The sequence below is a fragment of the Lonchura striata genome, chromosome 2, assembly GCF_046129695.1.
Source record: "Lonchura striata isolate bLonStr1 chromosome 2, bLonStr1.mat, whole genome shotgun sequence".
Lineage (NCBI taxonomy): Eukaryota > Metazoa > Chordata > Aves > Passeriformes > Estrildidae > Lonchura > Lonchura striata.
In genome coordinates, this window is record NC_134604.1 from 99,780,491 (window position 1) to 99,798,486 (window position 17,996).

The 17,996-nt window shown below is 38.4% G+C and overlaps 2 protein-coding genes across 3 annotated transcripts in view; one reads left to right on the top strand and one right to left on the bottom strand.

Moving 5' to 3' along the window:
- FANCB (FA complementation group B) overlaps positions 1-11,780 on the bottom strand; it is a 13,534-nt gene extending 1,754 nt beyond the window's left edge. Inside the window, exons 1-8 of the mRNA XM_021547520.2 lie at positions 11,660-11,780; positions 10,113-11,150; positions 8,976-9,128; positions 8,367-8,459; positions 4,476-4,604; positions 3,439-3,605; positions 895-1,349; positions 1-77 (exon numbers count right to left, since the gene is read on the bottom strand). The exon at positions 1-77 is cut by the window's left edge and continues 161 nt beyond it. Of these exons, the coding sequence (XP_021403195.2) occupies positions 1-77; positions 895-1,349; positions 3,439-3,605; positions 4,476-4,604; positions 8,367-8,459; positions 8,976-9,128; positions 10,113-11,045 (2,007 nt within the window). The 5' untranslated portion in view covers positions 11,046-11,150; positions 11,660-11,780. The remainder of the gene's footprint in view (positions 78-894; positions 1,350-3,438; positions 3,606-4,475; positions 4,605-8,366; positions 8,460-8,975; positions 9,129-10,112; positions 11,151-11,659) is intronic.
- A 313-nt stretch (positions 11,781-12,093) lies between these two features.
- Positions 12,094-17,996, top strand: part of MOSPD2 (motile sperm domain containing 2) — a 32,205-nt gene continuing 26,302 nt past the window's right edge. The window contains exons 1-2 of one of the 2 annotated variants that reach the window (XM_021547517.3): positions 12,094-12,151; positions 12,333-12,399. In XM_021547517.3, the coding sequence (XP_021403192.1) occupies positions 12,143-12,151; positions 12,333-12,399 (76 nt within the window). In that variant the 5' untranslated portion in view covers positions 12,094-12,142. The remainder of the gene's footprint in view (positions 12,152-12,332; positions 12,400-17,996) is intronic. The other variant, XM_021547518.3, reaches the window with a different exon arrangement.

Genomic DNA, 17,996 nt, shown 5'->3' on the forward strand with positions numbered 1-17,996 from the left:
CGTGCAGTCACAAGACACAATCTGAAAGGAGAATCTGACAGACACTGCAAGGACAGCAAGTATATCTTGCATGGAGCCTGCAAGAAAATACAGTAGAAAAAGGTATTTGAACTAAATAATTTGATCATGAGGCATGCATTAAATGAACTTTGATTTTTGGCTCATATTCTCAGGTTTTTTGTGAAGGATTTGCACCTGACTTTAGGCATTTTTGGGAATTTTCTTCAAAACTAAATTCTTATCCCTATTTCTGTCAAGCACAACAGTTGATTAATGGAGCACCACCAGTATAATGAAAGCTCTTAAGATAAACATCACCTTGCCAAAAGAAGACTATTAATAGCCTGAGATAGTAAGATAACATGTTGGCTTTAGCAGTGACACAGCATTAAAGGAAGAAAAATTGAAATTCATTGCAAACAATAAAAAGGATATTTCATTACCTGAGCAAAGCCCAGTTCAAAATCAATTCAATCAGGAATATTGAAAGAAATTTAAAAAAAAATTCTTAATACATGTGTAGATGCGGAAGAGCTTCAATTACTTTGGTATTATTGAAGAGGTAGGAGTATGTCAGATAAAAACTTCTGTATCTAATTACAGCATCTTATTTATAGGAAAAAAAGATAGGCTTCAGCACTCTGTACTCAAACTTATCTTCAAAATTATCCTTTCCAAATACTCTTCATCACCAATGCTAGCAAAACCTTACAGCAACTCACTGAACATTTTTTTCATTTTGAAAAATGTTTCATCTCCTATTTTACCCAGCTTTAATTCCCAAAAGGTCTGTGCAAATTGTGTTCAGAGAGAAACTTAGCTTGTCACCACCTAGAGTAAACAGAAGAATTAAATATATATATTTATAAATCCAAAGTATATAAATCCATTTACCTGTACAGTAACTATTATCCCTTAGCATCTTTATTGAATATCTGCCATTTGAAATATCTTCCAGACTTAACAAAATTTTCCCACAGAGTACAGTAATCTTTTTGCTCTGCTGTAAACAATCATTCTGATAATTTTGCTTCCTGGCATGCAGAAGAACTACACAGCACACATGATGAAATGCCAGTAGTGGGGCAAGGCTGGTGACAGCAGTGACTGTCTTTGCTCCATCCAGCTGAATCCTTGAAGAACTCTTAGGAAATTCTTTTTGCAGATCATTCTTTCTATCCAAGTCCAGTTTCATCTTTTTTGGAGGAGGTTCAATTTGACTTGAGGAGACTGCCAGTGCTGAAAAGGCTTTGTTCAGCTTAATGATTTTACTTTGACACTTGATAATTGGAGAAACCGAAGAGAAGTCTTGATTCATCACTAAAGACAAACTGACATCACTCAGTGACCTGTGAAAATCCATACAATATGACTGCACTCCCAGTTCACATTTTTGCCTTCTGACAAATAACCGCAACTCTGCAGACATATATAGACATTTAAGACATAAATTCCAATACTATTCCAGATTAAGTCATAGACTTTGTGAAGATGCTAAGTCCTTCATGTGACTGTTTCATATAAACTCTTTTGTATAAACATTTTTCAAAATGGGGACTGAATTTTTGAAGAGCTTCTAGGAGTTAGATGCTTCATTTCAACCAAAAGAATCTGGATGTTTAATTCTGCCAGAAAAACCTGAAAAGTCTACTTAACTTATAAGAATACTTTATGACATTTATAGATTACTTTTTAAAGATTTGACTTTCTAATAAAATCTACAGAAAATATCAATTCTGCCCTTTTGAGGACTAGAAGCTCTTCTGATACTCTACATTTTTATAGATATTCAAACAAAATTGAATGTAGAGTAAAATAAAAGGTTTAAGATACTGTTACCTTGAACATGCAGCAATTTCCTGAAATGTATGAAGTACTTTATTTATTCAACACAGCACTTTTTCAATGAATTCCTAATATTGCTGTTCCAGATCCTCTCTCAATGAATATATTATTCTGTCAATCAATTCAATCTCAAGATGTCACTGACATTTGAAAGTCTTATGAATGTCTAATTTTATTTACAGAGAAGTATCACCACCTCATAAATCAATCTATGATATCACTACAATCTTGTATTAGTAGAAAGCACAAAAATATTCAATAAAAAACTACAGTGTTGGGGTTGGAGATAAAGCAAGTCCTTTTCTCCCACAAACACATGTTGTTGTACACAGTACTGAACTGGAGCTCAGAAGACCCAGGTTCTGCTGCTGGCCTGCAGAAAATGGCCTTGGACAAATGGCTTCTCCACAGATCTCTTCTCAATTGCAAAAATGGGGGAGAGGGCTAGATTGCTGCTGGTTTTTAAAATCAACTGAAGATTTATGAAGTTATAAAGAAATGAAGCATTTCACTTAAAAAAAAAAAAAAAAAAAAAAAAGCAAAGGCATCATCATCAAAGCTAAAAGAACAAACACTAAAAAGGCAAAAAACAATCTTTTGCCTCAGTGGCTCTTAAGAGAGGCTGTCAAGAGGATGAGGTCACCTTTCTTGTAAAGTTACAGCAATCTGGCAGTTGAGAAAGAATATAGCCACAGCTCCAGCAGATTGGCCAGAGGGCCTAACAGGTCAGCTCCCTCACAGCCACCTGAATGATTTTTAGTGGCATCAGTAGTCTTTGAGCTCAGTCCAACACAGCCTCAGCTACACTGCCTATGGGAACATGGGTCAAAAGATAAGTTCTGACTCCACCAAAGTTTACACTACACAATACATGCTCTAATTTTATATTTTGTGTATCCTCTTTTTTCATACTGTTTCAATTTAGTTCCCTCTCTGTAAGGGAAAATGACATAAGTAGTATTTACAACTAGAACTGAGTAACTAAAATAAACAGAATAAACAAATAATTTTAAAGATAATAAGAAAACCAACCAAATTAATTTGAAGGTTTAAGTATTGTATGGTTGATTGCTCCACATGATTTACACAAAATACAAGCTTTGCAAGCATGTTGATTAGGTACTTGACTAGAAGAGTTCAATTCAAAAGCTAAGTATTTATTAGTTGGTAAGAGAATTCAATATATTTTCTTTTATGCTTCTTGAAGCAAATCAGTTAGGAATGGCAAGTATCTAACAGTTATTAAGCTACACATACTGATGTGTAGCTTTTACAACATACTGATTCAGCATTGCTATGTCAACATGGACTATAAAGAGCCATAATTTTTGTCAAAGAAAACTCTTTTCTAAAATGTCTTCAGTAATGTTGCAATTATACTCACATAACTGATTTCTGACTGTAAAATGTATTTTTCTGTGCAGTGCTAGGGAGCAAGCAACCAATAGCAAGAATACTGACAAATACACATTTGAAACACTTTATATGCATATATTCAAAATGAGAAAGTTTAAATTTACTGCAGAGCTTAACCTACATATACATTTTTTATAAAACTACCAATGAAATTATTGGATAAGTGTATATACTCACAAACAAAATGATTCAGTTAGCTTTACTCCAACTACCAGGCTGTCATCCACAACACGCTGCCACAATTCCTCTGTGAAGTGTTCTGGGACTTCAGTTGCTGATGATATCTCTTTACTAAGAGAATCAGGAGGATTTTCTACATCATCCCAGAGAGAGACAAGGCCTTCCTTACAGAAAAATGTAGTTTTTTAGATAAATTAAGCAGAGATTTTGGTTCTTTTTATGCAGCGTTACTTTGTGTTTTGCCACAAGTGACTGCTGGAAGAGCTTTTAAGATGCATAAAATGAAATATATATATAAACTATATATAGTTTATTCTCTGCAATAACTAGAATTGAATTTTCTTAAAACAAATATCATCATGTAAAGTACAACTTATTATCTCCTTGTAAACATCACATGTCAAAATCTTGACCTGTCATACAATTAATTGTCCCAAGATTTAAGGTGCTAGAATTTATATTATTGCATTTAATTGCTCAATACTTTGCTGTGCAAACCCAGAGAACTTGCAAGATGTCACAACAGTAACCGAAAGAGATCAACTCCATTTCAATTAGATTAGGTTTCTTTTAAGCAACGTATTAAAGTAAGATTTTCCCAACCTCCATCACCTTCTCAGCCCACAGTTCACTCTGCCCCCATTATAAAATCAATTTTGCTCACATAGTTCTATGACAACTCTTTTTTTGTAACATGTGATATTACAGACAGATATTCAATATCTAGGCAACTGTGGCAATTAGAACTGTACCCTCCCCTCGTGTTTGTCACTAACTCTGTCAGAGGTTACTCCTCCATACCACTTAGTTGTCAGGAGTTATTGTGCACATCAATTTCAAGTAGAAACAACTGAATTTACTCCTAACTACATATATTGGCAAGTTAAGAAAATGAACCAGACTTAAATAGCAGATTGATGAGTTTTGATAGTGGCAACCCCTACAAGCAAAAGGGGTAAGTGGTTGATGGCAGTACCCTCTACAAATGGCTTGACAGAATTCAGAAGTGATCTGGCCCATCTCTTGCATTTTACCTCTTTTGAGTTTGGTAGAATATGGGTTCTTTCTTCAACAAGATCTCTTAATGCTCTGCAAGACTCAAGAATAACCCTCTTTTGGAGTCCTAAATGCTGCTGCAGCTCTCGAACAGAAGTCCAACCAGCCTGTAAAAGATAATCATTAGACTACTGCACGTAAGATATTAAAGCTATCAAAATATCTTTTCAGCTTTCCATTTTTATGCAAAAATCACAAGTAACATTTCTAAAAAATGTTCAAGTCAGGCTACCCTGTTGTTAAAATATTAATCTCAGAATCCTGGACTTCCAATATTAAATCTAAAGATAAATATTAAGGTAAACTTAATCAAAGTATGTAGATATTCAGATACATTTCTGTATATATATTTCTGAATGATATCTTTCATTAGTAATCTTCCTTCACTTTTTCATGGATAGCAGTTTCATTTTCTTCTCAAGATTTGTATTGATTATTGGTCAAATATGTTGAAGAGTGGACAGATATACAAGCAGACACACATATTGGCTGTATGTCTGTTAAACAAAACACAATGAAAAAATCCCTCAAAAAACCAGCCAAGGCAAACCAACCAATAAAACCCACAAACCAAGTAATAAAGAAGAAAAAAATTATGCCAGCTTGTCAGGTTTTAAGAAAGTTCCTCAAAAGCCATTATCTGGAAAGGAACAGTCTGACAAGTCCAATGCTGTCAAAGAGAGAACTCAGCCCTGGAATGTAAAACCAAACTTGCCTCTTCTCCATCTCCGTAGAAAACCCCCCCAAACAAATAACACACATAAATCCATTATAAGCCTGAATAAAAAAGCAGTTCTTGTTAGTGAAATGATGTCCTCTGCTCAAGATGCAATAGCAAAGGACATTCAGACAAACAGCACCCTCACGAGAAGTTTTGCAAAAAAATGTCACCAACTGTGAATCTAAGCACCAGATTCCAAGCAATAATCCAGTGCCAGACTTGACCAAGAGATGAAAATGAAGAGCTAAGAGTGAAGATGAGTCTACAATACCTTCCTAATTTAGGTCATCAGAACACTAAACCATCATTTACTCCCACTGAAGCCAACTCCTGAATAAACAATTGAGAACCAGAAAGCAAATGGGGAAGCACAGATGTGGAAGCAGTTAAAATGGTCAAACATTCACTGTTGCATGCTTGTTGACCAATCTGGCTTTTGCAAGCCCTTTTTCCTCCTAAAGCAACACAAAAAGACCTGAATTCTACCACACAGCAAACCCAAGACTGAGTTGTGTCCCACTCTGTCACAAATGACAGGCACACCCTTTCTGCTGCATGTCAAGATGCACCGCACTACAGCATCAGTGGAAGTTACAAGTTTTGTGCTGTGAAACTAAGAAAATAAAACTAGATCACCTTAGAAAATAAACATAAACATAAAAACAAGGCAGTCCAGAGCCAAAGACAATAGAGCTGTGAGTGAATTCAGAATTAATAGTCCTTAAAAAACTGTCATGTAATGGGGGGAGAACAGACCAGTGGACATAAAGATACTTCTTTATTTCTACCAAAACAATCAACTAAAACCATGATAAACCCTCTAACCTCAGCTGTTGCAATGTAACTGCTGTAGTCTGCCAAAGGATATCTTCTTCAGAAGATATGAAAACACATGTTAAAGTAAAAAAAAACTGCAAAGGAGGAAAGGCTGGATTCAGGCCCAAAACAGTGTATACGAAATAAACACAGAACAATTCAAAATTGCTCAAGCTGATCTATTTTTCAATTTCACTGCCTGCAAAATGCAGTTTTTATATATTACTGTATATCACTTAAATGCAACTTAATTATACAGTGGACTATAAATAATTCCTCTCAAAGTTCTCATGTGGTTAAGAAAACAGCTATGCAGATGTGAAACAAGAGTTAAGCAACAAGGATGCAAACGGGCTGCATCTGCTGTTTTATCTTGCTCTAAAACACAAGATTCCATGGAGACTGTGAAAACTTGATTTGATTGCAAATTTCTAGAATACCTGAATTTTGATGATAAATATCAAGAGGCACCACTTCAAGACTAAATAACCTTTGAAAATTCCCAAGCTAAGCAGAACTCATGCAGCATTGCTTCAAAACAAGCATCCTTGAAATTCAATTATAGATCAGATTATAAAAGCCAGCAAGAGTCCTTCACTGTTCAGCAAATGGGGATTTCAACCAGGAAGCAAGAGTGAGGTTAAAAAGAAATATCTGCACCTACTTCCAAATTCATCAGATCACAACTTCAAAAATTTACAGCATTAAAACGCAGTAAATTTCAAACTGTTTAAAATGCTTGTGCTAACACGTGGCTTTGAAAATTAGAGATTAAAAAGATCTAAAAGAACAGAAATGTTAGGTCTTAGGAAGTATTCTGTGTCTGTAAGAATTATATCAGCACACGACAGATAAAATATCCAACCAGTTGCTTGTTTCCAGCAGAACCAGTAGCAAGTGCAAACCAGATAATTAACTTAATCCTGACAAGATTCACAGAGCTGCACAGCTGGAAGCCAGTTGTTATATTGAAAGTTATGGAACGTGGAATGTACAGCTGTCAATGGCAGGTTGGACAACTTCATTAGATTTGAGGAAGAAGCAGCCAGTAAGAGACAGAAATTAATTTCTGTTTTGTAGAAGAGGAAAGTAATGTAATGAGTAGGGCAAGAAGGCAGAAGTGAAGTAAATTTTAAAATATGACTGTCCAAAAAGAAACAAATGCAGAAACACAAAAATATGCATTTGGAAGGAAGACTGCACTTCTGCACATTAAAGCAGAAACCAGTAGGCCTCTAACATGCAAACTGTAAAAAGTAGGATTGGAAGGGACCTCAAGAGGTCCTCAAAATTAATTCAGCTTCTCTTTTCTAGCCTTCTAGGAGGGGAAGGAAACAATTTTGTCCACTGTTCTTCAAACAGTTTTTGTCTTGTGGATTATGCACTTTAGATACCTTGTCATTAGAACTAGAAAAGTCTTTTGTTTTTCAGTCTTTTACTAATATGTCCTCCTTTTATTTATTTATTGACTGGTAAACTATTACCAATTCATTTGTTTCATTTTTAAAGGCTGGAAATAAAACTGCCACAATACCCTACTTAGTTCTCACTAATTCTCAAGTGACAGGAATAATTACCTCATATCTCGTCTTTAAAGTACCCTTAGCAAATTAACAATAGCCTCACATCATTGACTCAGTATGAGAGTCATGTCCTCCCCTCAACCTTTTTTTTTCTTAAATAATCCTCCTATTTGTCAATTATTACCCATTTGGTATAGGCTAATATAAACACTGCAAAAGCAATCACACTGGTGAGTATGTTGGGTGGGAAACTCCCAAGTTTCTCCCAGTTTGTTTTAAACATTATTTTAGTTAAAAGAGGGATATATTTTAGCTTTATCTACAGTACATCTCAAAAATATCCTTGTAAAACCACTAATAACAGGACCATGAACATCAGAAGGTGGTGAAATAACCATCACCAATTTGTGCACATGCACTCACTGGGAACCTGCCACTACGTGACCTGAAAGTTATGTATGTAATGGGGAGCAAAAGAAGTAAACATCCCAATTTTTTTTTAAGATGGTATTTAAATACAAGTAAAATGGCTGCTAAGGAGCTTTGATAAGATAGCTTCAGCATTATCTCAAACTTTTAATTAAAATTAAGTTAGACCACTAGAATCACCTAAATGCACTCATAACAACCGAAAGAAACAACTGAAACAAAGACTACTATTATTCAAGAATAAATACTCAACACGTTGACCTTTTCCCTGAACCACTTCTTCAATAATAACAGTATCATTAGTCTCACCCTCTAGATAATGCAATGATACAGAACAGTAATTTACAGAAAACAGGGAGGCAGAACTGTTGAGTACAAACCTGCAATCTTGTTTCAAGGGCTCGGATGGTAAGCAAACCATTCTCTTGCAATCCTTCTGCAGCAGGAACATCGTATTTATAATTGATATCACTCTGAAAGGAAAAAACAAAACAAAAACCCTGAATGAATTAAAAAGCTGAAAGTAAGGTACAGGCTATTACACAGCATTATAAAAATCTGGGAGAAAATACAGCAAGCCAGGAGAATCACACTGTCTTTTAAAAGAAAAATCCTATTTTCTGAAAGCAATTAGAATTTGATAGTACATAATGGAAAGATCCAGTTATGAGAAGATAATTAACAAGCACTATGGCCTTAATTAAATTAAGGGTTCTTAGCCAAAAGGTAACCATTGTGGCAAAACTATTACATATGTAAAGCATTTTCAGCTGCATTCATTTCCCAACAGAATGTTGATACAATCATAGAAGCAAAATAACATCTTCAGATAATTTAAGATAACAGCAGGGAATATTGTATTCAAACTTCAGGGCATTTCACAGCACACATCCAATTTCACTTTGCATCAATACTTTAATGATTTGTTGGGGTTTTCTTAATTTAGTAAGCACAGACTGAGTAGCTGAGAAAAGGCAAGCTCAACTTACTGCATAGTTGACCTCCCCAAGATCTGTTATTTTGAATGTACTTAATATGTCTGTATTGGAGTCATCCTTAAAAAGCAGTAACAGCTGCTCACTTCCAGAGCCAATAAAATCATCCACCAGAACACACTTCACTTTTTGCCATTTGGAAGCCACCTACAGTAAAAGAGGTTTTAAAACACATTTATCAGAATAAATCTTGTATTTGAGATCTCATTTTGGTGAAACTTGCTTTCCATTAAGAGAGAGCCTATTCAGTTATGTGAAATACAATAATATTTAGAAATCTCAAGCTCTCAATCTCACCCCATCATTTAGAGCCTATGAAACACCAGGAAAAATTAGCCATTTCTCTTTAAAGATCACTTTCTGGATTACAGGCTGCAGAGACAACTTTTTAGTGTATTCAAACAGCTGAACAGCTGAATGTTGTAACATTTATTTAGAAGTACTAGATCAGTTGAAGATCAATTAAAGGCATTGTACCTTTGATATTGAGAAATATCTCTGTTTCACAACAGACTTAACTATGTTTGAAAGTTAAAGACAAATTTTTATAATAATACCAGCAACTAAGTAGTACAAATTTTTATTTCCTGACTTATAGAAGCCTTCATGTCATACTATTACAAAACCCTAGCAGAAACTTTGTCTCTCCTAATTTTAAGAAACAATAGCAAGGCCTTTTCCTGTCATTTTTATAAAACAACATTTTCTAGGAACAATTTTTTGGTATTAGGAATTAAGGCTCAAAAAGCTTTGATGTTCCAATGAGTATTTTATAGTTTGCAGTGATATGAGGTTACTTCTAACAGAAATAATCCAGGCACACTCATAGCTGCCTTACAACTTCAAGTTTTCACACTACTGCAGTTTTCTATTAGCAACAGAAGCTTTGGTCAGATTCATAAACGTATTACTAAATGAGAGAATACCAGCTTCATTTTCAGATATATAAGCAAGCAACAGAAGCAAAACAATGTCATACTTTAGACAGGTTATTTTACCAGCAGCAACAGTAATAAACAAACAAGAAATCTAAAGAACTTAAACATGCAGGTTTTGAGTTGCAGGCATTCAATAAGACGATATATACAAAAAAGACCACAGTAAAACAGAGCTGTTTAAAGCTACCAGTACCTGTAAGCTGTCTCTCCTCTGTATAACACAGCTATTTCCAGAGGCAAAAGACACAGCAAATAGCAAATCACTGCTGCTGGTTAGAGCTGGTTTTACTGAACATGGCTTTTCGTAAGGAAGCTCACAAACACCTTTAGGGGTACCATTTTGGAACCAAATAAGCTGGTTCTTGTGGGTTATGGCAACAAGTGATATTCGGAGCTGTTTTCTTAGTCTCTCACTCCTGCAGACGTAGACAGATGATACCACTCTGCTGTAAGCATGAGGCATGAAGCACGTGCCAGTCAGAAATTTTTGTGACTGAATCGCGTATCCAAAGAACTCACTACCCCAGATGGCTCTGTCTGAAACCGAAAACCCATCTGAGCCTTCAGTCTCTGGCAGGAAAGCAGTTCTTATCCCTAAGACAACAGTGCCTTCACCCACAATTTCACCTGTCCACACGACACAAGAAAGATGAACAGGAGCACTTTGAACCACGTGGGTGTTGGAAGAGATGTAGAACAGCTTGTTGGCATGTCTCCACAACAGTGAGGGACCAGCAAACAATCTGATGTCTTCTTTCAACTCATAATCCAATTTAAAATAAAAGGATGGCTCAAATTGGTTTGAACTGTGAAGCAACAATAAAAAGTATTTGATACTGTTCCGTTTTTTCTTCTTCATCAAAATGCAGGGAAGAATAATCCCTGTTCTGGAATCTGTTGTGCAGCTACAGCAAATAATTTCAGTCTTTGAGTGACTGGCTCCCATGCTGAATACTCCAGAAGACTTCTGAACAAATAGCTTAGTGTCTTTGTTGAACACCATCCTTTTGACATATAAATTCATGCCTTTATCCTCTGCTTCCTCTGCTTGCTTTGGTTTTGACAACTGAAATACAAGGACTTCACCATTGTAGGATAAGACTTGATCTTGCTCACTCAGAAGCATCTTGATATATCTTTATGTATATTCCTCTACAAGAAAATCATGTGTCCCTATTTCTGTCAGGCTTATTTCTTTGTGGAACTTTTACCCTTTCTGGACACTTTCCATCTACAAAAAGCAAATAAAAAAAATAAATTGTTTTGGGACGAGCTGAACTGAGCCTTAAGAATAACTGTGCATTGCAAAGCAATAAGACAGAAAAATTTGAGAATGAGGCCAGTATGTGCTTTAATCTCACTGATTAACAATGAAATTAAACAACTTTGTACTGAGCGATTTAACTACCAGAAACGTTTCTTTACCAGAGTATGAATTCTCTGGTTATCAACAGCTGCATAGTGTAATACGTATTGATGGCAACCAAGCCACACACTCACAATTTGTGTGACTGTATTGAAGAAGCCACAAATATACTGAGCAGACAGGAAAGTAACTGTGCCTTCTCTTGGGCGCAGTGCTTATTAATAGCTATAATTTATTTTTTGTTAAAACGATAAGGCCTCAAAGGAGAAAGTTCTCTGCGGAACCATCATTTTGCGGCCAAGTAGACCCCCTCCCTCTCTGCCTGCTCGCCCAGAGAAGGCCCGGGGACGCCGAGGGGACCGCAGCCGTCTCACCGAGTTTCGCTCAACCTGCAGGGTCCGCAGCGCTGCCCCTCGCCCGCTCAGGCCGCGGCACCGCCCGCTCCGCACACACCGGGCAGGGGCAGCGACCGCGGGCTGCGCGCACTGCGGCCGCTCGGCGGGGCCGCTGCAGAGCTCCCGCCGCGGGGAGCATGACGGGAGCGCGGGCGGCGGCGGGGCCGTCGCTGGGGCGGGGCCGTCGCTGGGGCGGGGCCGTCGCTGGGGCGGGGCCGTCGCTGGGGCGGGGCCGTCGCTGGGGCGGGGCCGTCGCTGGGGCGGGGCCGTCGCTGGGGCGGGGCCGTCGCTGGGGCGGGGCCGTCCCAGCGGCGGCCCCGCCCCAGCGACGGCCCCGCCCCAGCGACGGCCCCGCCCCAGCGACGGCCCCGCCCCCGGGCGCCGCTCCATCCCCTTTTCCCGCCGCTCCTCGCGCCGCCGGAGCCGCCTCAGTGCGGGCGGCGCGGGCGGACCCGCTGGATCATGGCTGAGGTGAGTCCCTGCGCCCCTGCCCCTCGCTGCCGCCTTCCTGCCGGGCGTTCTCTCGCCAGCCGCAGCCGCTCGGCGTTGGCGGTCGGGCAGGACGGGTGGCCGGGCCCTGGCGTACAGGTGGGGGTCTGGGGTTCTCTGGAGCGCTTCCTTTCACGGCCTCCTGTTCCTTGTTTCCTTTCAGCAGCGGCAGGATAAGGGGGCGTTGATCAGCGAGACCCGGCGGCGTTTCCAGGCGGAGTACCTGCCAGGTGAGCTGGGGGCGGTGGCTGCGGGCTCTGGGGCTTGTGCGCTGTCACCTTTCCTCTCGGGCCGCCAGGTATCCCGCTTTCCCAGCTCTGCGAGCGTCCGTGCCTTTTCACAGACTCATCTGAGTCAGAAAAGGCCTCCGAGATCATCGAGGCCAACCTGTGACTGAACACCTGTCAGCCAGACCACGGCACTGAGTGCCACATCCAGTCCTTCCTTAAACATCTCCAGGGACGGTGACTCTGCCGCCACCCTGGGCAGCCCTTTAGATATTTATCTAATCACTCTTTTATTAGGAATTTCTTCCTTATGTCCAGCCTAAACTTGCTCTGGTGCAGTTAGGGTGTCTGAATCCATGGAAGGGTACAATGCATGCAGGTTTGTGTGCTGGGTTGCTGTCTTGGGCTGGGGGATGTGTTGGGGCAAAGCTCCTGGTCCTTTTCTCTTGCAGGTGTGTTTGGTTGGATGGAGTGTGTGGCTTGGGACATTCCTGTGCTTGGTGTTCTTTGAACATAAAACACACCAGGGAAGGGGGAATGGAGGCATTCTGACCTCACTGAGTTTCTCAAAGGAAGAGTAGTTGTTTTTCTGGAGTAACTTGCACTTGAAATTCATGCAGGCCATAATTAAGATCACGCTGCATGTCCAACTCGGTTCCTAAGTGCAGGTGCACTTAAATTTGTAAATGAGGGCTGGGAGATGCTGGGGATGCCCAGAGGAGAGGGAAGACTGGGGTAAGCCTAGAGTGGTTTCCTTCTATTTCTAAATTGATTTGCATTGCTTATGTTGGATGAATGTAGAGTATGCTAACAACTACAGCAAACAGTATGTTTCATTGTGACTTTCTACTAAAAATATGCTTCTATGCAATTTTTAGTGCAAATACAGTGAAAGTCCAGTAGTTGCGTTGCCTGCATCTCCTTTAATATGAGCCTCAGTTCTGCAAACTCACTTTGGTGTTTCTGATCAGAATTATTGAGGTTACCTTGCTATCTATCACTTTTATGTAAGGCTTATGTGCTTCTTCATTGTAGTGAGCTGGAACATGCTTTTGGAAAACTTTGAAGGTCTTGAGGGTGGTACAACTTTGTCTCATATGGCAGCTCTGCTAACTTTCATAAAGGAGACTTATTTTGCCTTGGTTAGAAATGATCTGTATTTCTGGTGACAAAATTTATTAGAAAGTCTTGAGGTAGAGAGAACTTATTTTACTGTTTGATATTTCTAAGTGAATAAAGATAACTTTGTAAAACTGAGGCTAGAATGAATGGAGACTCATCTTAAATTCTAAATCTTTCTGCCTCTTAATTTGTTCAATTATTATATATTTTCATACAGTAGGTGATTCCACTTGCTTTGTATTCTATTATCCCAGATTCACACTCATAAATAATTATTTCAGAAAGCCTAGGTCTGCTCTAGGACAGTGGTTGTGGAAAAAGGGTATTATTCTTTCAGTTGATCTACTGCTTAAAATCTTGGAATTCCACGAGTTTCCCTAGGTTGTGAGGATGTCTCTGTTGGGCTGGTTGATGCAGCCATTAAATAACTGAATGCTGTTGCAAGGTAAGCTGTAATCCTATTTCCAGTATTTTGAACACTTTTTCTCAGTAAGCCCATTTTTGGGTCATGGTTTTAGGCTCTTGGCCCTTTCAAGGAAATAGGATTATGACTTTTTTGAGTTTGTGTTAAGATTCTGCCACAAAATTGGGAATGCCATAAGCAAATTAATGTTCTCATGACCACAATCAAGAGTGAAAACCACAGGATTTTAATTTTGTACTGGTCTATCAGCTTTTACTGTGTATGTTCTAAAACCTATTTTATGCTTCTTAATCAAAGGAGTGTGGGGCTCCATGTATGCAGACACTCTAAGACCTGTGACTTTGGGATGTAAAGGTACAAATGATTGCTTCACACCCAGGAATTTTAGTCTGCTTTCAAAACTAAGGGCACTGTCGGGCTATGCTGAGAAGCTGATCCTTCCTGTAAAGTTTAGTGTGGTCACAGAACTCTGGGGCTCTACAGAGCAAACTTTATTCTGTATATAGGTGGACCACAGTTGTTAAAGTTGGAGAAAAGTTTTCAGGCAATCTTTTTTTTTTCTGGAGGTTGCAGCTGCCATTTTTTTGTGTTTTCCCTCTGGGGAAAACAATGTAACTGGTTATTCTAGAAGCACAGTAATTCTGATCATCAAAGATGAAGCGATTCTTCCATATTCTGTAACTCATAGTTACTAGATTACCTCCTGCCACTCCTCATGCAGGAAGATTTCATAATGGTCAAAAGTGCTATGATGGCCTTACAGTAATGTTTACTTTTGTTATGAATTTAGAACTTAGAGGGTCTTTGAAATCCTACTTTTTAATTGAAATTATTTATTGGCAGAACACAATTTTTAGATTAAAGTAGAATCTACAGAAATATATAGCTGATTCAGTAAAGTCTAATGTTTTGGCATGTATTATAATTATTATTACAATAAGATGCTGTGGTCTTGACAATTTTCAAGATTGGGTGGGAAAAGTTCTGTTCAGCAATTGAAAGCACCATAAATCTGTTTTTTTTAATTATACTTTTTTTTTTTTTTTTCATTTATGTGACCAAATCAGAAGATGCTTTTGATAGACTCTGAAAATGGCAGAGAACCATGCTGGTTCATTTTATCAAAATTTGTAGGAGAACTTTCTTGCTGAAATTATTTGGCTAATTTGGCCATTGAAGTGTTCTAGAAGGAAAGCTTGGCCACTGTTGGATCTTATCTGCAAAACAGTATTTTATTATTAACTGAAATCTTGTGCTTTTTTTCTCTTCAGTTAACTTTCTAGCTGGGTTCTAAAGACAACTTCAGTTCATGTGAGGAATGTATGTCCCAATAATGAAACCCTTCTATTTAAAAGGTTTATCTCCAATAGTGTCCCTGTTAGGCCAATTGACTGGCAAACACTGGCTGATGTGGTAGGCAGACAGCACTTTGTCTTCACTGGTTTTGGGCCTAATTTTTGTTTTGCCTGTTTAGATTCTTTGTGAGAGTTGGTGACGTAAATGATTTTACTGGTGAAAGGAACAATGAAAACAAAAGGGTTTTTTTCTAGCACTGACTGGCACTAACAATGTTTTCTAGCAAACAAGCATGTTTTTTTCTACAGTGAATTTCCATTCCTTAGAGGATTTCTAAAATTAGCTTTTATTTCTGGGCTATGACTTTCTATTTTAATGTTACAGTGGAAATTATTTACAATCAAGTCTTGTTAGATTTTTTCAGTAAGCTAGTTTTCTTCACATGTCCTTTTTGTATATTAACTGTTTCTAATTGCCTGTTACTTCCTGGCCCTCCCCATTTTCATCCTTTTCCTTTCTCCTTCAGGCAAATCTTAATTTTCAAAAAATATTTTGCAAGAGAGATTTCCTAGCCTTCCACTGTAAAGGATAAAATTTCACCATGACCTTCTTTAAGCCAGTAGCAAAAGTGTTTTGTTAATCATATGGGTTGATTGCAAATAAATTTTTAGGCATATGAGACACCCTTAAAAATCAGTGATAAGACTATTGTAGAAGACTGTTAAAGTAATGTTTTGCATACCTGCATGTCTTTTTATGCTCTGAAAAGTGTATTTTTCCTGGTTCTTGGCTTTCGGGCTGAAACTAGTGGAAGGATAAGATGGGAAGCATACTTTCATAAAAAGTTGTGCAACATTAATGATTGAGATTTTTATTTAAAGCAGTCTTTATTGTCACTGACAGTGTTCAGCTTTGCTAAAAGTTTGTTTATCTCAGCTTCTGGAGGCAGTTATTTTATTTGTCTATTGCTGCTTGAGGTTATTGAAATAATTCCTTATTGGATGGAAATAGTGTTTAGTTTGTTCTTCATCCCTGTCCCTTTATGGCTACTGACCTTAATTTTTTTCTAGTCTTGCTGATTTTTTCATGTAGCAACTGAAAGTACATACCTGAATTGTTACAGTACTTAATTTAATGTTTGCCATCAACAGCGAATTCAAATGGGTTTCCTCTTTGTAGCCAAAGTTAGAGAAATTATTGTGACCATTTTAGACCAAGAATTCTTGGCTGGAATAGCTTTAAGACAGTAGTTAAATTGAGTCTCTTTGTGTAATGTAACACTTGATATACTTTTCTAAGTTGCTTTTTTTCCTCTACTTTGTACAATAAAGTTTTTATGTTTATTTGCTATTAAAAGGTAGGACTTATCCTGCAATACTACTTTTCTAGAGAAGAGTTTTTTCTGAAGGGAGAGGTAATTCAGGTTTTTAATTCTGAACTTCTGTGGATTAATTTAGTGTGTGACTCAGCTGTGCTGCCTGGTTTTGAGTTCTGTAGTTATTCTGTTACATTCCTGCTGAATATTCTCAAATTTGTATTTTTCCTAAAGCATGAACACTAGAAGAAAGCAAAGCACTGTTCTCCTGGTAATCACAGAATAGGTCAAGTTGGAAGGAACCATAGTGGCTTTTCTGGTCCAGCCTGTTCAAGCAGGGTCATCCTGGAGCACAGGGCACAGTTTTGCATGCAGACAGTCCTTGGATGACTCCACAGCCTCTCTGGGCAATCTGTTACAGGGCTCAGTCACCGAGTGATGTTCTCCCTCATACTCGGGAGGAACTTCCTGAGCATCATTCTTTGCCATTGCCTCTTGCCCTGTTGCTGGGCCCCTCCTCTGACACCTCCCTGCAGACACTGTCAGACATTGATGAGGTCTCCTCTCAGCCATCTCTTCTCAAGGCTGAACAGGCCCAGCTCTCTCAGCCTGCTCTTGTAAGAGATGTGCTCCAGTCCCTTAATCATCTTTGCAGCCCTCCACTGGACCTGCTCCAGGGGCTCCTGGCATGCTAATTAGATGCCAGTGAAAAAAAAAAAGAGTAACATAAAGAAAGGGAAGTTTACAGTTTGTGCCTCAGAAAAATTAATGAAATATTCTAGTGAATGTATTGCAGTGAAATTTGTGTGCATTTAGTTTTGTGTACTCCTGCAGTTGATTTCAGAGCTGTTCTCTGGTGTTCTAGAAGATACTTTATGTTGAAACATAGTAATTAAGTGAGAGAGTTCCACTGGAACCTTCTCAGCTTGAAGACAACTTTTAAAAGGACAGAATGTGCTCAAGGAAAGGACAGAAGTCCTCACTAAATCCCCCTGCCAAAAAAAAAAAAAAGATGAAGGCAAGTAATAGAAGTTGCTGTTCAAACAGCTTTTATCTTCCTCTAATCTTTTCTCTTGACCTCAAATGCTCAATGAGAAAATGAAAGTGACTTTAACCAGTTATTTTCAAAATAAGGTTAAATACCCAGTCAGTTTTGCTCTCTCAAATTTTCTTGAAGAGCTTTCAGATAAAGGAAAAAAAAGGGTTAATAATGGCCACATCTCCTTGCTACTGTCACTCCCTTATGTGTAATTTATAATTTGGCAGATTATGCTTTTTCTTGCTTTTTTGGATCTGAGTTTTGCTTAGTTTTTACGGTTTCCTGGGTCAATGGGAAAGTATTGCAGCATCTCAGTTTTGCCTCTTCTATGGGCTGTGGAACTATTCTATGATACAGAAAGGTTTGAGTGTCTTGGACTGAGGGAGCAACGAGGTTTCCAAGCC